This window comes from Lichenostomus cassidix, chromosome 1 (genome assembly GCF_008360975.1).
Source record: "Lichenostomus cassidix isolate B80296 chromosome 1, HeHo_3.0, whole genome shotgun sequence".
In the NCBI taxonomy this organism is placed as follows: Eukaryota; Metazoa; Chordata; class Aves; order Passeriformes; family Meliphagidae; genus Lichenostomus; species Lichenostomus cassidix.
Window position 1 is genome coordinate 37,750,127 of NC_139479.1, and position 24,747 is coordinate 37,774,873.

Genomic DNA, 24,747 nt, shown 5'->3' on the forward strand with positions numbered 1-24,747 from the left:
AAAAGAGAATGCTGGTTGTTAAAACTGGGACATTTCCTACTCCCTACCCCAAGTCAATATTACAAATTTAGTGATGAAAAGAAAATTCTGGTCTTTTTGCCACTTATTTTACTGCCCTTGGGTTTTCCTGGCCCTTTTGACCCATTTCCCCTAATCATCAAACACCAGATCCATGAGCAGAACATGGATCACACAAGCATCTTTGTGTTAGACATATCACTGTTCTAGTCTTTTATACCCTGATTGTCCTAATACTGACTCTCAAAACTTAGGCATCCCCTGAGGGCAAACAAAGCATAAAGAACCCTGGCTATCTACAGGGCAACGCTGTAAAGTTGCTTTCTCCTTAAAAAAGGAGTACATTCAGTAGACTCTCATATTTACAGTGGAGATTTTTAAGCCTGAACTGCAGAGGCCAGAGGTACTTGACCACGTACTCAAGGACATATCTGTGACTGAAGAGTCACTTCACCTGAGCCAGAATAGCCTCTCAAGCTAGAGTGTCTAAGGCACACCCACGCTGAAGGCTTGAACTCCTGGCTCTGGACTGGCAAAATTGTGTCCACTATGCCCCCCTGTATACCCCTGCTAAAGACAAAGAAAAGTAAAAAACGCCGTAATTTCACAGGTGACTCACTTGAGTTGCTGTGCTGTGTGATACAGCCCTTTGAGCTGACTGCAGGTAGAAGGGTGCCTCCTATAACACAGAGGTAAGGAAACAGGAATTTTATGCCACATATTTCAGACACAATGCTGAAAAGGCAAGAATAGCAACTGCAAATAATACCTCTGTCTAAGGGTGAACAAAGCAGGGCAGGCACAACCTAAAATTGTGAACTCTTGTCCCAGGTAGCTCCATACTAATTTCCAGGTGCTGACTCAAAATGACAGCTCAGCCCTGGGGTCTGTGACTCAAGCCAATTCAAACCAGTTACAGTGGTGTTGTGAAGAAGAAAACCCTTCTAGTTCTTCAAAGGGCAGACAATTTTTGAGCTGTGTGAAGGTATCACATGTACTTATTTTTCAGTATGCATCTGTGGTCATCTCTTCTCTATGCAAAAAAGGGTTTTTTGAAGAGGTATGATACACTTTAACAAAAACAAGTCATATTATGTTAATTCAATCAAATTTGAGTTTCTCCACGGAATCAATCTTTACTCCCCACCATGTGCATTAGTCTTAGTCCTTTTGCTCAGGCTCTCCTTTACTGCACATTCTTTCTGAATTGTGAATTCCTGCAGTTCTACTTAATGCTTCCTTGATTATGTACTTATAGTAACGTTACAAAATATCTTTATCAACCCTTCTGCCAGTCTCTCTGTCTTGTAAACTGTAATCAATATCCAATGCCTTTTTAAATCAGCAGGTCCCTACGAGAAAATAAATTGAGTAGTGACTGTTAGTAGAAGCTCCCTCTAAATATATCAATAAAATGTGAATCCATCCAAAAATAAGAGCCTGGTTCTGAGACTGCTTAATGTACACATTAAGGATGGTAAAATTTTCATCTAAATTGGAAGACTTTCAGTAACAAAACAAATACCATACGAAATTATGGTGCCCCAGCTAAACAACCACTTTGAACAACCAAACTTGTAATTTCTTCAAAGAATTAATTTAACATGAAGAAAATTAATTTTAAAAAATCCATAAAACCAGGTTGAAAATTATAAATTATATTCTTATTCATTAATTCTTTATCAACTCAATTCCACAACAGTCCTTCTATTATTTCATCCCAAACTTAGAACACCTTATGGGTCACTTGGATTATTCAATTTGGAGTTTTTTAACATTACTATTATATATTACTCTTTAGTTCTAATAAAATAATGTGTAAGATGAGCATTACCTTATAAGTCTGGTGTGGAAACTTTTCAAACTTAAATTTTAAATGCTTTAATTTTAATTATAAAATGCTCTTTCCTAATAAAAAAAAAAGTTTAATTTGTCCCTTGAAAATAAAGGGTTGAGATGGTACTTTGTAATCATCACATGACAGCATGTCACTCTTTCCAAATACAGAACATTAGTACCCATTGAACAAATTCGCTTTTTCTGCCAAAGTACTCAGCAGTGCTAAGAACTGCCACCATGTTCTTAATAAGAGATTTTTTAACTACCATAGTCAAAAATAACACATCTTTTAATATTTGAAAGATGTGTTATTTTCAAATTGTTTCCCAAGGTGCTGGTCACAGTGGTAGTGTTCTGTTTAATTATATATTATTCTGCAGTAGTGGGACAGATACATTATTTGTAATAGATATAGTATAGGAGTAGGTGTTACTTGTCTCTCCTGTGAACAATTCTTGATATCAAAAAGTGTTGTGGGCGTTTTTTTAAGCAACTTATAAATTAAACTGCCTGAATTTTTAGTCTTGTATACTATTTACCTGTTTTGTTTTTTATTTCAAGTATTTTGATTTAGTGTTAGTAGACAACTTAACACAGCAAAACTGCTTAAACTTGCAGGTAATACGTCTTTCAGTATTTATGTTTCATCTTTGTCTCTCCTGACTGAATTCTGCGAGAATATCTTCTAATTAGAGGGAAAGAATAGGATGAGGGGAAAAGGGAAACCACAGAGAAGAACATTAAAATTCTTTCATTTCCAAGATACTATTTGACCTATGAACTTATTTTTCTCACACTTGCCAATAATTTTGTATTTGATGTTTTAATAATATTAGGACTGAATGCTACATATATTTTAATTAGACTGTTGACCAATTTTACATTTTCTGTTCATTTCTATTGGCATCTAATATTGTCTGGAAATTATTTTATTACTGCTTTAGAGCAATATTTCTAAATACAACTACATTTAACTTCAGCTTACAGAAACAGCCAAGGAGATAAATGGAAGAAAGATTTAACCAACAAAACCAACCTGGGCCTAATCTGCATTAAAACAGATTAAATATTAAATTAATAAGGTAAAAAGCATTGGAAATGCAACTTAAAAGAAAAAAGAAACAACAAATAACCCCTATAAAGTTAGAGTGTCTAAACTGGATAAATTTTTCTGGTCTTTATTTGCATAATCCAGTGAAAAATGCCATAATATGCAATTCCTGGTATTACCCTAGCTGTAACAATGCAAATTATGTTCACAACAAAGAGAGCAACTTTCAAACAAGTAAGGTGGAAAATATCTTTTTCCAAGAAAAGTGTGAGATATAACTGGCAAGAGTCAGAATTTTAATTTAAAGCATGCTTCATGTGACTAGACGGACAGCAGTGAGGACAATAAAATTGTCTTTAACTGTCAGTGTTTAATAAAACAAAGCAGCATCCAAGGAAAATACATTACTTAGAGGATAGTAAAACCCAGCTTTCTCCTAAGTTTTAAATGATGGCCTTTAAAAAGTTGTTCATGTTTATTGATAGTTTTCTGTCTGACACATTTTCCAAAAGTGCTATATGCATCTTGCATCTGCATATAAATTCATTACTCTTCATTCAAGACACCCAAGTGACAATATTGTAAAGCCTGTTGTTGCCTTTTTCTAAGTACTGGTTCTTCTAAAGTTAATATCAGTGTTTTTTCTTTCTTTTTTTTTTCCTTTTTGTTATTAAAAGCAGTATGGATTTCTGAGTATTTGAGCTCTACAAAGTTTCTGCTTTCCTCATCAAAGCTGGGGAAAACATACCTTTGTTTTATTCAAATGATTCACATGTAAAGTTGGCACCTTTTAAAATCTTTTTTCGAAATGACATTAGGGCAAGGATAAGAGATGGTTCTAAATGTAACTACTTGGCTTAGCAAGGGTTTTGCTACACTTTAATTCTAGAACTTTTCAGCACTCTATTTTACATCAAAAACCTGTACACAGAAATCCCTGGGAGCATCCTGTCAGCTCCAGTAGTAAATTACAACATACATCCAATAATACTGAAGCAAGGATAGCACTATATCCCGAAAATATTAGAAAAAGAATTAAAAGTATTCCCCTGAAGGGGGACTGCCTTGACTTTGTTTCTTAGTACTGGGGAGGGGCAAGTTTGTGCCACCTACTGTTCCTGCCTACATCTCTTGGCATTTAGTTTTGTCAGGAAATCAGTTTTTAGTTGCTGCCAAACTGGAGCTTCACACAGCAATAAGTTCCCAGTGCCATCCAGAACTTTGTAATAAAGCAAATCTTGAGCACCTCTTCATATTTACTGAGCAATGAAATATCACGCCAGTATTAAAGGGTGTTTCTGAAAATAGTTTGAATGTGAATCAGAGGATATTTCAGCAGATCCAATGGAGTAATTACAGGGTAGGAAGAACAAACAGACTGCAATAGATAAGTGAGACAGGCAAACATAGACAAACTGTTTACTTCCCTGCGGATGGATGAACAGAGCAAAGGGTCACCTAGGTGTTTTTTTTATTTAACTTTTTTTCTGGCAGATTTATTCTTGAAATCGGGTTTAATAGACAAGACCAGACTGAGCATTTTTTTTAACATGAAACAGTTCTGTGGAAGTCTTCAACCACCATGTAAAACAGCTTTTATTTCCAAAGGATGGTAATTATGTCCCATTTATAAAAGGTAGGATGAGACATATGGTTAACTTAAACCTATCCTACAGTCAGATTGAGACAGGGCAACAAGACCTTCCAATTCTTAATCATGTTTTAAGCCATGTCAAAGCAGCTGTCTTTGCTAGGCTGTAATCAGGTGCTAAGAAAAAACCTTTGATTGAAGCTCCCAGAAATTGAATCTTGAAGTCATTAAGCCTTTTGTGACCAGTGACAAACCAACCTGATACAGGCACGATCTTACTAGGCACAAAGTTTGAGACATGGATAGTAGTTCTATGACTTCATCTTACATTAACAGAGAGATATTTGGACCCCAGCAATAAACCCAAATTTCCTTTTTTGAATTTTTTTTCATTTCAATGATGAAATTTTCATGTTCATTCCTTCAGTGTATCTTTGATTTATGAATTCTTAGGATCTTAAAACTTCAAAACTGCTTACTTGCGCTACTAAGCAAGTTTAACCCTCTGCTGTCTGTCATGCACCACTCATCTTCCAACAGGAAATGCCCAACAGTGCATCACAGACTCCACAGAGGAACCTGGGAACAAGAAGTGCAATCAGCTAGCATATATTCAATGGCAAAAGCCAAGTATTCTGGTGGCTTGAGAGGTCAAGGAAATATGAGGAACACAAAGTAACCTGGGGCAGATGGCCTGATTGTGTGTTAATGAGGTAGGCAGAACTACCTTAATTAATAGACTTTCCTTAAAAGGCAATCCACAATAATTTTTTCTTTTCTGCCTTCATGCCTGTTTTTTTCCCTGATGTAAACTAGATTAAAAAAAAAATCTCCCAGAAAAAAATTATTATACTTTTCACTAAAAAAATGGCAAAGTAAATCAGCCTAGTTTCATAAGCCACCTCTCCTCATGTCAAAAATTATTTTTAACTGTTTCTAATTTTTGTCAAATGAGTCAGATAATTAAGCATTTTTTCAGCAGAAGTTAATCTGTACTTCTGATTTTCCTTTGTCTTGTCACATAGACATACTTTGACTTCATGTGTACAACAATCCTGAGCAACTCTGAAGACAGCCTTTCTTCAGCAAGAGGCTGGACCAGCTGACCTCCACAAGTCCCTTCCTAAACCATTCTCTAATTCTATTCTGGTAAACTGGCTGTGAACCAGACCATTCTTTCTGTTTTCACCATTTATCAAATGCTGCTAAAAAAGATGGCGAAAAAGAATTCCATATAAGCCTAATTTTGTGATGGCAAAATATATTATTGTATATTTATAATAAAATGTAAATATATAGAAAAAGGGATTTGCTTCAGAGAGGTTTCTGACTCGTGTATACATTTTTACATTTTTCTCATGACAAAATTTCTGCTTGACCATGAGAACTAGCACTTTAAAAAATAAAATACAAAACTGATTAATTCTGACATTAATACTCCCTGGTGGGGAGTACACCTGGATGTGTACATCTGAAAGGAGCACTACAATTCCTCTTTTGATCCTGAAGTTTAGTTTGCCTGTAATGCTGAGTGTGTGACATAATCAAAATCATGACACAAAGACAGCTACTCTCAATAGCAGCGAGAAGAGCCTGAAAATTCCCTCAGCACAGCTCACAGTAATGTTCCTGAAGTTTTATTTTCCTCACCCTGTTATTTCCACGGTCTGAAAAACAAACACCAATATACCCTCTGCCACTTGCACCTAATTCCCTTTGGCATGTGCTAATTTCACTGTGACCACTACAAACACTGCAGGCAAAGTTGCCAGCAGGCAGAGCAATGAAGCAAAATGACTGCTGGTTGTTATAGTTATCAACAGCTGTATCGATGCCTACCTACTTCTTCCTCATTTCATCCTCTCTGATAACATCCTTGCTTTCATCCTCTGATTAAATTCTTCTGATCATCCCCTAGGATGAACAGTTGCCTCTAGGCATCATCTATACAATTTGTTCCAATGCAAGTGTTTCTGTAAATTCCCTGCTCATTTACCAACTGCACAGTTGTTTATGAGATTCTGAGGACCAATTCTCATTACTCAGGAACCAAAAAATATGTCTTGAAATTTCATGGCAATACTAGCTTAAAATGTTTACAGGCCCATGAGCCTATTCAGTAGACTGTACAACTTTGCACAGAATACAACTTTTCATTGTCCAGGATTTGTAAATGAGAGAGCATTCTTACACTATTTCCAAAACAGCAAAAGTGATAAAATTTCTCAGTCATATTAAAACACAGGTGGAAATATATTTAAGAGAAACCACAAAATTTGAGAGTTGAACTGATATAAATTGTATGCAATGCACCATATTCAGAGAGTCTTCTGTAGCACATCCTTCTATTACATGTTTGGAAATTAGCAGAAATGATTAACTGAAATCTCTACACATCACTAGGACAATGTCTTATACGGGAAAAAAAAAGTGTTTTATAGATGCATTTGTAGACAAGTAACTCCTACAGAACTAGTCTTGCTGTATTGCCTCTGGACCTGTCTGAAAGCCAGGTGTATCAAAGTGTACCCTTGGTCAATGTACATGCTGTAGCAACAGAAAAACTGCAAGCAAGAACAGCAGGACAGACAGCCCTTACAGGCATTAAAGATGCTTATATTCCATTTACCAAACAAGGAAACTTGGGTTTTAAGGTCTACATCACAAAACAACAAAAAAGTCAGTCTGTCTTTGCACTGATTTGTCTCTATAGAAACCAGAGTAATGACTCTCGGTTTTCAGATGGTGATGCTCTGCTCACCAAGTCACTCCATTGCGTTCGGACTGCATCTGATTAAGTCTTCAAACTTTTAAGTTTCAAAAGCTATGGTGCAAGTATTACTTTTAACTGCTGATTTGACACATTCCAGTATTTTGGGTGAGGAATGAAAATAATATTTTTATTTAAATTGCATTTCTATGATATAAGGAGTGCAAAAGTGCTTTTATCATTAAAGCATTACCTTGGAAGAATCCAGTACTGGGGAAAAGGAATGAAGATATTGAACTATGCTCACATCCTTACTCATTTCATTTTAATATCAAAACATATCTCACAATGCTTATACAATCTGTTTCAACACAGCAGTCAAACAAATCATCGTTTTTGGCTCTCTCTCACATTTTTTCTAGAAATAAATCTTGCTTATCTAAAATTCTAAAATAGGATTTCCCCACCTAGCTGTTTGCCTAGAAAGGTGTTAATATTTCCCTATTGATTTTTGGCATCTGTCAGTTTAGTCTTTCCTTTCTATATCACATGCACAATGTCTTCAGGCATTTGTCTCCCCATTTGCAAGCAAAATGAAACTATTAGGCTAGAAATTTTGTTAATCTTGCCATCACAAAATTAAGTCACTCTTTAAAAACTGTTGCTGCCATAACAGACCTACATTTTCCTGTTCTGAGGAACACTTTGTACTGCATGAGGTTTCAGACATTCCAGCTGCCACTTGTATATGAACTCTTTACATTTGTTTCCAGCCTTTGATCCTTTTCTTCTCACTTTCACCACATTAAATTTTCTATGTGCATTTTGATTCTTTTTCAGCCAAGCAATAAGACACAGCAGAGTGGAACTCTCGGCTTCTGATGCTTGCCAGAAGGTGTTAGGAGGTATGCAGCCAATGTAATGCTCAGTCTGATCCATTTTTGAGAAAGGATTTAAAAATTCAAACTGACAGTTCAGAATAGAAACAAGAGCTCGAGGTTTTGACACTGCTACGACAAAAAAAAAAAAAGTTTGCTTAAGGAAAGCAAGTATTTATCATAAAGGTGTCAAGTAGATGACCATATGAAATGTTAGCTTTTAGGCAAGAAAGTGACTCTGTATATAGTGACATCAAAGTAGGGACAGAATTAGCAAAACTGTATGACTCACTGAAAGACATTTAAAACCACTTATGTGACTCATACAAGGAGAAAAGACAGATCAAGAGGGGAAGAGTAGTGTACAGGGGAAATGTCCATTATGTGAAGACTACTGGACTCTTCCACATCAGTTTCCATCACCACTGGTGAGGTGACAATTCTGCCACATAGCACAGATAGAGTAGCATCATCCCTTAAAAGCACTTCCTTTTCTCCTGAGGTTAACCTAACAAAAAAATTTTAAGCACCACAAAGTTATTTGGTTTTATAGAACACACAGTCCAGAAATGCAGATACTTCCCTTACAGCAATTTCTGAAATCATTGCTTCTCAGCAGCAACAGTTGAATGACACAGTATCAGCCAGAGCAAAACACAGCTCCATGAAGGGCTTGTCCAAGGGGATGTGGGGGACACTGGGTGAAAGAAGCAGCTAGGCAGTAATGTTTTCACATTCATTGGATACAGGAGAAAAGGAGAAGACTGGGGAAGCTTTCTGCGGGGGTGGAATTCCCCACTTCCTTCCTACAAATGTGCACAACAAGTGTGATGAATACCATATGCCTAGGGAATGCAGAAAGACTGAGAGAATGAAAGAAGGAAGAAGAAATATTCATACAGACCTGTGCTGCATGCTGTGTATATAGAATTATCCTGTGTATACATGGGTGATTTTAAGGTGAAGAACAGAACAGCAGGGGCAATTCCCCAATGACCACTGATATGAAAGAAATCAGGTAGATGGAAGGGCTGTCTTCCAACAATGGCAACATATTTTGACTTGACATAAATCTAAGTAAGGTTTTCAGCTATCAGTATGGGGTTCAGTTCATTGCTGTCCAAGAATAATTAACTTTATAGAGGGCATAATTATGGATTGAGACAATATCAGGGATACACATTGTTATGGCAGCAGTTAAAAAAAAGGCAATGTAATACTACTTGCTTCCCTTGTTTCATTATCTGACAAAACATTTTTACCTATTTGCTTCCAGTGAAAAATGAAGAACAGATGTGGCTACTGTTTAAGTAGGAATTATGTTATTTGTTGTTTAATAGACCCAACAAGGATTAGGAGCTTCTAGAATATAATTTTTGATGTGGTCTATATTGGTTTACATAGAACTGCAGGGCAACCATTCACTTTCACTTGGTGTTATTAATTTTGCCACAACTCCATAAGGTCAGTAGTCGACTAACAATTCATTTTTTAAAACACAGCAAATTAAAAAATAGAAATGTTTCTGTTCAATGCTTTGACTGTTATGTTTCCATCAAATTGCAAGGGTTGGATAAAATACGTTTTTCATGACTCTGAACTTGTTACAGAGGTCCATCCACCACTTATATCGAGAAATATTAATTTATGTCTCTCTACTGAAAATATCCCTAAACTTTATACAAGCAAGCTTGCTCTCAGAATCATTCCTACTTAGAGAGACAGCAGTGGTCATTTAAAAATGTGGTTATTTAAAAACTTGAAACAGACACTCATATTTTGTAAAGTATTATAAATACTGCAGAAAATGAAAGGTCTTAATATTAACACATTGAAAGCAATGGTTATGCATCTATTTCAGTAAATTACTACATTTAGATACATAATAGCAGGACAAAAACTATGCTTATACTACCACAGATCCTCCTCATTAAGGCAGAATATCAAACTGAGACTTGATTTCACAGCAGCATCAACAAAAGTCAGCCTTAAAGAGACCTCTGGAAGCTGGTGTGAAGCTGGTTCACTTCCTTGTCTGGGGTCACAAAGGTTGATGCTTCCTGACTTGTCCAACCTGTTCTTAAACCCCCAGCCACAGAGTTTCTGCAGTCTCCCTAAGACAAGCTTTTCACTATGGTCAAAACCATTCCATCTCTCAGGAATAAGAAGCACAATAAACATTGTTTGGAGAAACTAAAATAAACTCTCACATTTCAGTGGGCTGTTCCACCTATCTCAGGGAGGATAAAGGGGTGAAGCAAGTAGAAATGATGATACAGGAGTGTACACCTGATTTATGCTTAAAGTTTCTTTAAGAAACTTTCTTCTTAAGAAGTGGTTTAGATCCATATCCTACCAAGCACCCTTACCAACACCTGAACAAAGTATGAGCTAAGAAACAGTGTTTAATTACATTTTACTGTGGTTAACTTCTACAAAGTCTGTGAACACCCAAGGCAGTTCAGTTCCTCTTGATGATCTGCCTCCTTTAAGATTCCTGGGACACAAGAGCAGAGATCATATTGGTTGGTGAAGGAGCCACCAGGGTAGTAAAGAGAGCCAAGGTGGATCTGACTTCCACCCAGGTCCTCACAATTGTTCTTTGATGAGCTAGAGGAATGGATTAGGAAAACTAGGAGGAGCAGTGCCAAGGAACTGAGCCAGATAGAGACCACCCAAAAAGCACAAAAGGCTCTGTGAAGTGGGAATGGAATCAGTAAAAAACCTGGCAATTTGAGATAACCAAAATGTTGAGAGTGGGGGTGGCAACTATGGCTCATGCAGAAACAGATGGAAGAAAAGCCAAGAAAACACCTGAAACACAAAAATACAGAGAACTGGAAGCCCACATGAAGGAATTATGATCTTGTTTTGAAAGAGCTTGGTAAATTATGTTTGAGTACAATTATTTTAAAAACCTCAGAGTTTCTTTGATAGGCACACATGAAATAAAAGGAAGTCTGTAGTCACTGTACTACTTAAATATTATCCTTCAAGATACTATCAGCAAGAACTTCATTCAGAAGTTTTCTTGTGATATGACCTTTTGAAACCACCTACAGAGAAATCATGCTGTATTTTCTGGACATTATCTGTAAATAAATTTTTTATAACCTGGATGTGAGTGTAGCAGACATACATTTAAAGCAGTTGAGACATTTAGAATGGAATTTCCTCATTTACAAGAAGTCATACACAAAAGCATTATGATGGTGAGAGGAGAGGGGGTTGAGACTTACCCTGCTCATCCAATTACAGAATCTTAATTTTATTGTGACTTTCCAAATCAGCAGACCATTTAATAAAACTTGGGATAGTTCTCTCAGCGTAAATAATTCCTTCATTTATACAACTGAGTCTAAATCTTTGAAAGATTGCTTTTCATTTATCAAAATGTTTTCACACACAACTCTCACTCCTGCTAAGTCCAGCTCTGACACTCTGGAGAAAAATTATTTTGGTAAACGTCCTGTCAAACCAACATTAAGTAACATATAACTCTTTAAAGTAGCACAATACACAGAAGAAAACCAAAACAGAAAATAATGTAAAATGCTGTCAAGCTTAAAAGCATTTAAAACTTTGGAGATGTCATTGTTGTTACTATTGTTTTGCCATTACCAGGTAAATGACTTGGTCTATATTTTGCTGTTGTAATTTTGTCTGCTGTTACCTAGAGATTTTGGCCAAACAAGGGCCAGAATTGCTGTGAGACCAATTCTCTGTTGGCCTAACTTTATTGATTTCATTAGACTTCTGTCAGCAGAAAACAGTGGCTTCTGTGTAGCTTTGGGAAAAAAAAAGAAAGAAAAAAAAGCCACACCGTCTGCTTTTATTAAAATATATTTTGAACCTGAAGAGTAGAGATGAATGACAGAATCCACTCCTAGATCTAAGTACATGACTGGGGCTTGGTAATTTTACCAACCCCATCTCCAATCAATTTTTTTATTGTGTTTGTGCATCGCATACACAAAGCTGGTAGGGAGTTAAGCATTATAAATCTTGAGACAATTATTTTTTATTGTGATACAGAAATTCATGCCACAGTTAAGTCACTCTGTTTATGACCAGTGCCAATGATATGCTCTAACATTTCTCTGCTATGCCTCAATTAATTAAGCAGCCTCGGGGGGAAAAAAGACAGGAAGAAATGTTCCAGTACTTCTCACTGTAGGATCATGCCCTACAGCCCTGTGAAAGAGAAACGAACATGTTCTAGAAAGAGAAGAAAAGTTCACTGTATCTGGAGTTGGTGGACAAAAGGATTATTACAAATGCCAACTGCAGGCAAACTCACATAAATGGAGAGCAGTTGTGCTCAATTGCAATAGCTTCTACATTCTCAACTCCCATCCAGAGAAACTGGATGTAAGTGATTTTTCCTAAGCACAGCCTGGGAGCTTGCTGTGTTTTTGATGAGGACTATCTGTGGCTTGAAACAGAAGTGAGACTGAAAAAAATTATTTCAAAAGACAGTCATTACAAGCATCAATGCAACAACAAGACCTCAATTAAGTGTTTCAAGACCACTTTTTGATTTTAAATATACTTCTTACTGGTTGTCTGCTTCCCACATAATTTACCTGACTACAAAGGCACCAGGAAAAAAAACTAAATAAATTTGTAATACTTCCATGTTTCTCTAACAGAAGGTCTCAGCCTAACCTCTGCGAGTCAGACTACAGATGTACAATTTATTAAAAACTGTTTCAGGAAGGACTGAATCAGTCAAGACCATCAGGGTAAAAGTGTGGTATGCTCCGAGAGACAGTTTTTTGTGGTTTTTTAATGTAAAGCACACAGTGACTAAAAGGCACAATTCTGCAAAAGCATTCAGGAGAAACCACAGTGCAATATGTTTTTATATGCCTTTTTGTCATGGCATCACCACCATTCAGCATGATTTGGACCTTCTGCAAGTATGCTTATGAGATAAAATTGCTTGTCCTCTATTTTAGTTCTTTCCTGTTCCTAAAGTGAGAGGTCTGAACTTCTTCAGTAATCCTCCAAAGCATGACTTTTCAAACCACTCTTCTGAAGACTGTTCTCTGGAACACAATCTACCACACATGTCACTGCACCTACAGTTCTCTGTGGCATTGTCCTGCTACAAATTCACCTCCCTATTTGTATGTGGAACACTTTTAAGCTGACAACACACTGGCTGTTTTCATAAAACCAAGTTGCTCTCACTTCAATAATACACATAGAAATCAACAACTGTTGCATATGTAATCCACAGGTAGTTCTTAGGAAAAAGAATACATTACTATTTTTTGTAGGAAGTAGTATTTTTAGGACGTAAACATGAAACATAAAGACGTAGTTTTGACACAGCCTTAACTTATAGTTTTAATACTAACAGATTTTATTCTTACACCTCATAGGAACTTGGTGGTTTGAGAGTCCCTAGGAAGGACTCATATAATTGGATTCTCTTCTGAGTCTCACTATCAGCCTCAGACAATCAGGAGGTATATTTTTGATCTCTGACCCTCAACTTCTCCTCTCCTCAAAATCAGAAGAAAAACACATTATCTTCCAGTCACTTGTTGCAAGAACTGCAAAGAAAGATGGATATGAGAACTAGATGCTGTGACCATTACAGCTCAGTGACATAGACACATTCCCCACATCTGAAGCGGGGCTTGCATTTCTGTAGGGGAGGAACCACAAACTCACAGGAGATACAGATATAGATATGGTTTGGATTATATAAGTTTAGCTTTTGTTCACAGTCAAATACCACTCACTATTCATCTCTAAAAAATCTCCTGTATCTTCATCTGCTGAAAGGCCATTCAAATTATATACCAGCTCTACTTGTATCCAGTAATTTCCAAAGGGGTAAGGATAGACAAGCAATGAGTCTGGATGTTTCAGGAAGTGGAGATGAACAGAGTTTTCTGAAGAAAAGGAGCTTTTGGCTTCTGAGACTCAATGAGCTTGTACCTGTTGCTGTTGAGCCGCTAGCAGAGTAAGAAGACCCAGGTTCAAAGTGTGGCATCAAGAAGAGAATTTTATTATTTAATTCCATCTTCTATAGACTTTTCAAAGGTCACCCAGATTGGTCAGTTCGAAGCCTCCCCCTAGGCCTGATTGGCCAGGCCTGAGCTGTCCACATCTGAGAAACTGTTTTTAATAACATCCAAACTTTACCTTTATTTATAAAACACAGGAAGAAGAGAGAAAAGAATTCTCACAGGAAAAGTTTGTGCTAGCCACATGTACCATTGAGTTTCACAAGTGTCCAGTTACTTTCTGCAAAATATTGTTTAAAACACTCGGAGTAAGGAAATGGGGTGCAAGAAACATGTGTTAACTGACACTGCTGTGTTACCAAACTGTTTGCCGTGTGTGTTCCCCACATTTCGGGCAAATGAATGGACTAAGGTAAATCATTAACTTTTTTATCTTGCTTTAAACATTACCAAGTTAGTAAACTAAACCATTTCAAATACCAGGAAGCAACCATTTTCTTCCTGTCATTGATGTATAAGTTCCCTGGAGAAAACCATAATAAAAACAAAATTAAAAGATGCATACTAGTGCAAATGCACAGGAATCTTCAATAAAGGTAGACAGTCAAATTTAGCATTTCTTAGTTGTCAACCACACAGCTTCAAGATTTAAATAACTTTAATACATCCTTTTAATTAAATAGGAAATTACATGCAAAACAGGAACAATACTTAAATGAGCTATTTTCAAGTTCAGTAGCCTCTAACTGTGGATCATAAAAGCTAACATCCCCAATATTTAAAATTACAGACACCACCTTGTTTAAAAGACAGTACAGGACCTGCTGGAGGCAGATGACTGGAAAAAACATGCCGGAGAAAGGTAGACTTTGGCAGTCTGTTGGGGCACAGGAGGATTCTCCCCCAGCCCACTCACATATCTCCCCACCCCAGTATTGCCCCCAGGAACAAAACACGGTGACCAGGTGCTCCAGATGGAACATCTGCTGCTGCATGGAGCTGCCATGGCAACAGTATTTGGCTATGATGTTTTCCAAATCATAAAGTTACTATTTAGCTCACTCCTGACAGTGCCTGAGTTGGCACTCCCAGTGACCTTCCCCATAAAAATGCCCCAGGTATGCCTCCAAAAACTCTGACTGTCACTCTTTAGCTCACTGACAAGAAGGTGTCCCAGATTATATCACTGATGCTACTCAAGTGGAAAGGCAGAAGGGCAAAGCAGCTCTTTCAAGAAAGGGGACAGGTGCAACTCCAGTTAAACTCTCTTGAATCTTTATTCTTTTACATATAAGGATATGGACACGTCACTGCTCAAGTTGGTATTCCAGCCCACTCCCTATGCACTGAATGTACACAAGCCTTTATCTGCAAAAATTACTTCCTCCACCACTAACAAATGAAGCCTTTAAATAACGTTTTAAAATAGTGTTTGAAAGAAGGACAGTTTTTTTTTCCTTCATAGTCTTTCCATCTCCAAAGGAAATTTCATTCCAGCAATACAACCGTGGTACACCACAAAGAAACATGGCCTCAACACCACATCCTCCAGAGAAAACAGGTAAGTTCTGGTATATTATACAGGGTCCTTCTTCGCATGCCAAAATTCAAACTCCAGTATTTTTAGGCATGAATTGCCCCTTTTCCTGGACAGCGCTAATAACGCATCCTTTCCTTCTAGAAAAGATCATGGGAATCTTTTTAATCAGCGACATGTTCTTTGTCAGGACAAACTACTTGAGAACGCTAACACTGAAAGGTGTGCAGTCCAGTGCCATAAGTGATGGATTGTTTGAAGTCCTTTACAGGACCAGCTACCAACAATAAAACCTTTAATAAGCACAGAAAATGTTACCAAGCCAGCCAGTTTGTTCGAAAACGGCTGTCACGGGAACACACACTGAAACCTATCCACTGATGAAGCAGGTAAAATCATTAATAAACACTTCTGTAACATTAAATACACTACCTACTTTCTATTCACCATATCCTTTTCATAATAATGATACTGAAACACAAACATTAATAGAAGGACACAGCCTATGTAAGCCATTTTTTCATAAAGAGCATTCTTTCAAATAAATATAAATATACTTCAGTTCATTATCAGCCTGTGAAGAGCTGATAATTAAAAATTCAAACGCACTTCAAAACACTTATTTACATTGACAAAATTTGCACAAAAGTTTGTTTCTGCTGTGCAATGGATAAGTTTGTCACCCCAGACTACAGAAGGACAAAAGGTGAAGGAGACGCTGCTCCCCACCTTATTTTGCTGTTGGTGACAGCCTGAGGGGCTACATTCCAGGTCTGCTAGGTGCTGTAAAAGCCTTTCACTTCCACATGCCCAGCACACTAACTTTTACTTTTTAAACTAGCATCTATATTCCATCAGTAGTATCTATAGATAAAAATGCTCAAAATGAGAGCTATGCAACTAGCTACATATCACTTATTAAGTAACTTTTAAAATGCTTCCCTTCCATTAATCTCCCCTGCAGTTTTTGTGTCTAAGCTTCCTCCTGCCTCACTCACCACTGTTATGAACACACACACAGCATTTGGAACTACAGCAACTGTCAATATATCAAGCTGCTTGGTTTTACCTAGATCAGGTACCAACAGCATAAAGTTGAGAATAATGCAGGCTTTAGTTTGTGCTTTCTAAGTCTGCCGGGACTTTGTGCACTTAGCAAGGCAATGCACCTGCAATGAGGTCTATGCTAGCACGATTTCACTTCTATTGGAACCTGAGGAACCTGTTTTGAGATGAATATGGATGCTATTATCACACCTACACACCCCTGCTCTGGGAGGAAATGTCACAAAATGCCAAGTCCTGGAATCTGGACTAAAGCAAACCAGGTCAAAGCAGAACTGCAACCTCTATTTTCTTCAGTAGCCTCCTGCCCTATTTTTAACTTGGTCTTTGTAGGAGGCTCTGTCTCCAATGGCCACATGTACCACAGATGAATCTTTGCAAACATGGCCTCTGACAGTGAAGAGGCTTACACTTGTTCTCAAAATCCAGGGCTTTGAATTTCACTTTGGATCAAATGGCAATCAATGCAGGTCACAGGCTGGCTTTTCTTCACACTTTTAGCAAGAAATGCTGCTCAATGAACAATCAGTGTGTCAGACCTCCCTTCAGTATGAATACAAAAGCACAGTTGTTAGAGTCTTTCCAACTCAACTTCGAGAGCTCTGCGTAAAGACACTATTCAGCTTCTCTGCAACGAGCATTCCTCAGCTCAAAATGTCCTTCAAATTCCATTTTCAACTTCCCAACTCTCTCAAACTGGTATATAGGACCCTACATCCAATAAACTCACATGGATGCATAGCTACGTATTACATCAATATATTAATTTGGATTTATCTTTTTATTTCTACATCTACTCCTCATCAATTTAATTTTTCACTTATACTCTCTGCATAGTTTAAAACCTTACAGATCAGAAAATAACAGCACTTACATGCTTTTGTCCTTCGTGTTACTTATGACAACACCTCTGGCTGTGAAAACCTACAACTAACACTGCCATTACATCGCTGAACTTGTCTTAAAATAGGTACAGCACCCACAGCAACCACAGCTTTGGAGAAAGAAACAGAAAAATCTTTCACTGGCATGAACAGCAGCAATGAAAGCTCCACAGCAACTGCTTATGGAAAATCACCCTGTGCCACCATTTTTCAGTAGGTGTAAAAGTTAGTTCAGTTTGAAAGAAAAATGGTTTATAAAATCCTAAAAACTATGAAAAAACCAAAGGTAACGAATATAGTTCTGAGCAAAGACAAACATTCTTCATAAGTTGCCAGATACCAAATTGTATGTCTTTTGAGCTCACCAACTACAAGCAGTGCAATCATACTGTCACGTGTCCCAGCTAGCAGTTCCCGTGGTCCACGCTCTAAGAACACCTAAAGGGTTCCCACTTCAGTTGGCCACGGAAGTCTATGTTTAGTTTAGTTTTTCTATCTTCATTAACCACAGACACAGTAAAAAAGACTTTAAAAAATTCACTAAAATTGATTTTCTGCTTTACAGGAAAAAAGAAAAAAAGACAAACCACAGAGAAAAAGGTATCAAGCAGTGATGTGACAGGAATTAGTCCTGTATTCCACTTTCCCTTGCACACAACATGGGCTCCACTTATGCTACGAAAGCCTGAGGCAGTATGCAACTGTCTGAGGTCAGAACTACTATCTGCAAATAAACAGCAACAAATATATTGTCTGCTCTGAGTGAAGCATAAATCCTTTGGGGATTTGATTGTTTTTGATTCAGTCTTCCTCCTCTTAGCTCATCTTCTTGAAGATCAACAACAAAAGATAAAATAAATATGTCCCTGACATTGCAAAGAGAATGGCAGTATATACTCGATTTCCTCTAGACCCCATGACAGATCAGGAAGATAAAAAGGCTACTGAGGAGGACAGGAGACTCAGTGATTCAGACTCAGTACTTGGTTTCTCTCTTCTTTGTTTGTGACACCATAAGGAGTAAACTTGTTACTTTATCAATCCCAGTGGGATAAAAAGCAAAAAAATTAGTGGAACTCCCTCTAAAGCACCTGGAAACATAATGGGAAGGAAATACAGCAAAGAAGTCTCAAGGGAAAGCAAAAGGACAGAAACATTTGCATCTGCTCTTTTTTATTACTCATGGCATAATCTCTTTCCCATTTTTATACAAGGTTTATTAGAAAAAGCAAATCAATCAGATGTACATCAGACTTTTTTTTTTAACCTTCAGGCCTTCTCTGTCCAGAAAGTGGATCTGACACAGAAAGTGCCTTGTGTTAAGATAGGAAAAGGCTGAGGGCAACCTAGACCTAAATAAACTACAGCTGTGCCCCCAAACAAGAGAGATAAACAACTTTGTTAGAGAATGAAGCAGAGAATGCAGAAATGTATGACTAATTAGAAAAGGCACCTGTGGATATTTTACTGACCAACGGTAATGTAGTAAGGATCACCTGTTATGCATATGAAGAAAAAGTATAAAAAGGTGTACCAGGGGATAATAAATTTATGATACCTGCCACCACCTTGTGCATCAGCATTTGAGTCGACCGTCAGTGCCTTTAAGATAATGAGCTGCATATTGAGCAACCGAATCTTCTGTTTAGCATGGGACAGGCAAGGGAAGTGGAGGTATGTCTGAACTGACTGGCAGGAAAACACAGCTATCTTTGGCATTCGTGACTCAAACAACTCTGCCTGTCCATCTCTGAATATGAACATCATTGGTGATTACACATCAGTCACTTGAAAAAGGAATTACTATGGCAGCTTGAATGGCAGCTTGTTTTAGCCAGCTTTAGCCCCAAATACCATGGCTTTCTAAAGGGATATTGAAAGAGTGTCTAGAAGTTCTCCACGTGGTACCAGTCGGCAGTTACTGCTGTTGTCTGTATCAGGAGAGATCCGCAATGTAATGGGACAGCAAATGACAAAATACCAATATGAAAAAGAAAAGACAGAAAACAGAAGTAAAACTGCAGTAAGACATTTTGATTATTCACTTGGAGGAAACACAATTTCCTCATTAAATCAAGAAATGGGCCCAAAAATGCAAAGAAAGGGAAATATGTCATACATTGGAAATCGGCCTGGTGATGTAAATGTTAAAAAACATCAGTGCATACAGTTCACTGAATAGTTGGTAGGGGAAAATATTATTCATACAACATCAGGCCTGTTGTATGTTGTCTCCTGCCAGTTCTCCTAGATCTGATCTTTTCTATGCTCCCTTCCTCCCATATACACACAATTTCAGTGACTAAAATCGGGGGGCGGGGTGGGGAATGAAAAGGGAAACAAGAACAGCCTGAAAGGAGGTATTTCACCACCTGGATCCCAGCCCCAAAAGGGTTACCTGAGGCTGCTCTCCTGCAGTGCTGGGCAGCCCTTGGCTGGAACAAAGTCAGCTGGACTTTCAGCACAATTGTCAAAGCAAGTAAAACTCCTGCACCCTTCACAGTTGTTTCCCTCCCCAGGACTTTGTACTGAATTTTTTACTACTTATTTTTTTTCCAGAAGAGAGAATTCAAATTATTTCACATCTCAGTGGTAACACGGCTTCAATACTCCAGCTAGGAGTGACAACATGACAAGTACAGAAAATTGGTTTTTAAAAAACATTTAATCACTTAACATTCACGTATCTGAACTTCTGCATGAAGTGCTACCCAAAAGCCAAATATTGTTAAGAGATCTCTTGTCTCTATTTATCCTGTCAGCACCCTTTGCAACCAAAGCACTGACAAAACCTGCAGCCACTGTTCAAGAAATTAACAGGAACATGATTGTGGAATTTATAGCAGAATTAGGAATATTAAAACTGAAGGAGCTTCAGTTTCACTTTATGCAATACAGAAACAACAGCAAGCATTCTTGACTCAAATAACTCAAACAGCAACATTCATGACTCAACCATCAATCAAAAAATCATGTTTGGGACAGCAAAGCACTGAAATGCTGTGATATTTCTTGAATAGGGGGACTTAACACTGCTAACTGCAGAGTCTATAAATCAGTTTCTCTGCAGAACTCCAAAGTCATAGGTGCCAAATAAAAATCTTTTAATCATAATCCCATTCTTGATCTTTTTATGTTATTGCTGGACTTCCTGGATAAATTGTTGCTAAAATGTGTTGCCCTTTTTTCCAACAATATTTGCCAAACCAACTGCTGGAATGCATTTGTATTGTCCTCTTACTAAAAGAATTCCTGTAACATTCCCATTGACCTAATTGCAGGTTTTGGCCTGAAAAGATGACACGTTTCTGTGAATCTGGTAAAGCTGTTGAAGCAGGGATACTAGAAATGAAGTACCCTTCTGGCCCCTTTCATCAAGCTCCAGGCTGAATCCCCTTAGGAATGCGATGGCATTTCTTCTCCCTGCTTTTTTCTAAAATCCTAGTCTAAGCTGCTTAAAAGAAAAAAAAAAAAAAAAGAAAAAGATGAAAATCTGACCAAAATAACCCAGAAACTTAAGTAAAGACAGCTGGAAAGATGAAAGAGTGATAATGTTTAGATGTAAACCCAGAGACATGTTCCAGCAACTGGCAGGGACTAAATTCTGTTCCAGAAATGTGTTATTAAAGAATACAGTGTCAGTGGGGAAATCTCTGAAACCACAATACAATTACATTGTTTTAAGTCTCTATTTGCAAAGTATTATCATTACTTAGAGAAAAACAGAGTTTTTGTATTTCTATGCCCTAAGTGTTGTACCTCTTACAACATACGTTTTTTCTCATAGCAGGAGAAGAAAAATAATCATAGAACAGAATTGATTGTTTGGAGATAGTTTAAAGCCATCATTAGGCAAGCATTTCAAATGAAGAAAGAGATAAAAACTGTGAGCAATATTGTGTTCTGTATTAGATTTAAAACACAGTTTGCAGAGCCTCCAACCCAAAGCTTCTGCTTTTGCCCCTGATGCAGATGAAGCTTGCTCTAGACAAAGTCCCATTTTATGGCAGACACAGTGCCTTTAACAGGTATCCTTTAATCTGGCAAAATCCTTGGATGTGCCCACAATTCAGTTCAGAGTCATGGTTCAGCGACCCACACATAATCACCTCTCTACTGTATCAGTGTGCTGTGTTCCAAACATAATTCTGATTTTAATATATACTCCTAAGTTTCTAAGGTTGTGTCATCACCGGGGCTTCCTTACCAGTGCAGATCTTCCCATCGTAGGTCTCACACACCCAGTCGTGGCACTCGCAGAGCGGACCGTAGTATTTGCCAGTCTCAGTCACCTGGCAGACGCAGACCCCACACTCACATCTGCCTCTGTCATTGCACAGCTTCCCCCCTGGCACGTGGCACCTGAGCTCCGACTCGGCCCGGGACAGACGGCAGGAGCTGGGAATAGCCAAACCGCTCCTGTGGGGGACAGCAAACAGAATAAGCTGCGGTCAAAGCTGGGTCAGAGCCGATGAGAGCTTGGCTCATGGGAAACCACCCTCCTGCCACTGGCTTCAGCCAATAACCAGAATATTGCTCATATCAACTCTTTAATTACGGTTGGAAATTGTGGCTTACCTCAAATCACCCAATTTCCTTCATTTTCATCAGAAATTTCATTGCTATCTGCCGGAATGCTTGTATTTTACTTTACTTACCTTTTTAACTACATTAGGCTCACCTACTTTCTCATCAGGCATATCTGGTATATATGCATAGACACGTATAGTTTGATTATCTATCATGAAACATTTGTATCCCAATTATTTCAAAAAGTTTCAAGATGCCATATACGTCCAAACATCTGGGTAGCATAATAGGAATATATATCAAAAAGCAAACTTATGGTTGATTGTAATAAAATGTTTGCCAAAGTAATCCTTCCGGTTGTCAGACATATACGATCCATGCTTTCAATGGAAAAGGAAACCGATGTAATCACTGCTTTCCATGCAACAGTGTAGTTTGTGGCTGCGGTTCTAGTGAAGCTAGCAGAATCCAATGCTAGATCTGTAGATTTGCAGCTCTGCCATGCAACTGTACCATGCACTGGAGCACATGGAGATTAGGACTTTCAGGACATACTTCAGGAAAATCATATTTTGTCTCACCAGGAGCTGAATTGTAGGAAAAAAAGAACAAAGGATTGCTCAGGCCAAAAATAGGTATTCACAATGCTAAGGAATACTGAAGGTGCAGACAAGTAGAACTTGCCCTTCTCAGGATAGTAGATTTTGCAAGGCTCTGGAGCAAAGGAGCCAGTGGATGCTGGCTGTGGTGGAGGTGGAGAGCGAAGGGCAGTGTGCCTCGCTGTTCCGCTGTGCCACTGCAATGAAGTGCAGCAATAAGCCGCATTCTGTGGTTAGGTGCCTGCTCCACTCAGGCAGCAGAATTTAAAGGTTTGGGTGTAGAGTCATCCCTATTCAGCTCATCCCCCTTCACTGCTTTCCAAGTGTGCATCTTGGGCATCAAATACACTGTTGCATATAACTCTACAATCTGCACAGGCACCTACTTGTTGAGGTTCCCAGCGACCCAGAGCGCTTCCCTCAGTGTGACTTTTAAGCAGGCAGAGGAAGAGCCAACCAACTGCTCCACTGCTCTCTCCGCACCCCTAGCTTCCACACTGCTGGGGTTCTTCCACACTTCCACTCCTCAGAATCAGTCGCAACCCCCCGTGAGAGCTGAGAGCCACACTTACCGCAGGGCCGGGGGCCCGGCCGGCAGCGCGGGGACCAACAGCAGCAGCAGCAGCAGCGCCTGTGCGAGCATGGTGCGAGCTGCGCCGCGCCGCACCTGGAGCGCTCCTGCAGACGGGCGGACAGACAGCCGGACAGAGCCGCCAGGCATGCGGAGAGCTGCGAGCTGGACAAGCCCGGCTCCAGCGCTGCTCCCCCCGTGCTGCAGTGGCTCTGATTAGCTGCCTGGGAGCGGGATTTGGGCAGCACTCTGGGAAGGAGGCCGGTGCCAAACCCCGAAGTTTACAGTCTAGGCAGGGAAGTAATTAGAAACAGTTGCGCAGCCAGATGGTTTATTTTGATGTTTTAAAAGTGGCCCGTTCACAGATGTGAGGGAACTGTCTCATTCTCAAAGTACAGGCACCGTAAATATTTGAGGTATGTGTATGCCCCTGTCCTTTGACAGACGGCTGCTTGGGATAATCTGTGAAACTTGTACCTACGAAGAGACAGGACCAGCGCTCCCCAGCTGCAGCATCCCTGCCTGAGTGCTGGAGCACCTCCCTGGCGCCTGCCTCCCCAGGTCCATCCCTTCCCTCCTTCCCCTGAGGTCACCTGCTCACGTCACTGCGCCGTGCGACACTGCAGGCTGCCAACCCACACCAGCATGAGTGACCGCACATTAAAAGTATTAATAGTCAGCCATTTCCTAATGCCTTATTAAAACACACAGTCCCATACTTCATCACAGCAGTGGGAGATTTTTGAATTGCTTTAAAACTAAGCTAAAAGGAGGGATAGTCTCTCCAAATGAATCAACTTTGGCAGAAATGGCCACGTGCACTTGTTTATGCTGTGGAAAAGTTTTTCAGACAGCCTGTGGCTGTCCTGGGAAATTGCTGATTGCCTGATAACTCCCTGGGATGGAAAGTTCTTAAAGAAACAAACTTTGACCACAAAAGATGGTAAGTTATGGGTGTCCTAGTCTACACACACTCTCATATGGATTTTTAAAGCAGGCAGCTGTCAGAAGAAGCTTTCACTGGTTTTGAACCCTATACTGGAGATTAAAAATTGAGTTTTGTTTTTGAGTGAGATTTGGTTTTGAGTGTTCTTGAGTTTTCTCAAAATGGACAACTCTTGTTTTAATTTCATAATAAATGTCTAATATCCCACAGATTATACTGTTCCAGAAAGCATTTTAAGATTTAGTTAAAATTCTGTGACTCAGAGGCTGCCTTTCCTGTAAGTTTAAGTAGGTGCCTTACATTTTACATAGTGAACTCAAGGGTACAATTCACAGCATTCCTGCTAACATAACTCTTCCTTCAAAAAAAAAAAAAAAAGCATCAAGCCTTTGACTTTGTTCTGCTGGCCTTACAGATGACAGAGGAGCCTTTAAAGTCTGGTTTGGGGCCTGTTTTCAGTCAAGTACCCACTCTGTTGGAGTGTAAAATTTTACCAAAACACAAAAGGAGACACTGGACAAAGTCTGCTCTAGCATATTTGTAA

General features: G+C 38.7%; 1 protein-coding gene across 1 annotated transcript in view; it reads right to left on the bottom strand.

Annotated features, from left to right (window-relative positions):
* Window positions 1–23,645, bottom strand: part of ITGBL1 (integrin subunit beta like 1) — a 131,365-nt gene extending 107,720 nt beyond the window's left edge. The window contains exons 1-2 of the mRNA XM_085057005.1: window positions 23,259–23,645; window positions 21,765–21,976 (exon numbers count right to left, since the gene is read on the bottom strand). Of these exons, the coding sequence (XP_084913131.1) occupies window positions 21,765–21,976; window positions 23,259–23,407 (361 nt within the window). The 5' untranslated portion in view covers window positions 23,408–23,645. The remainder of the gene's footprint in view (window positions 1–21,764; window positions 21,977–23,258) is intronic.
* Window positions 23,646–24,747: the final 1,102 nt, after the last annotated feature.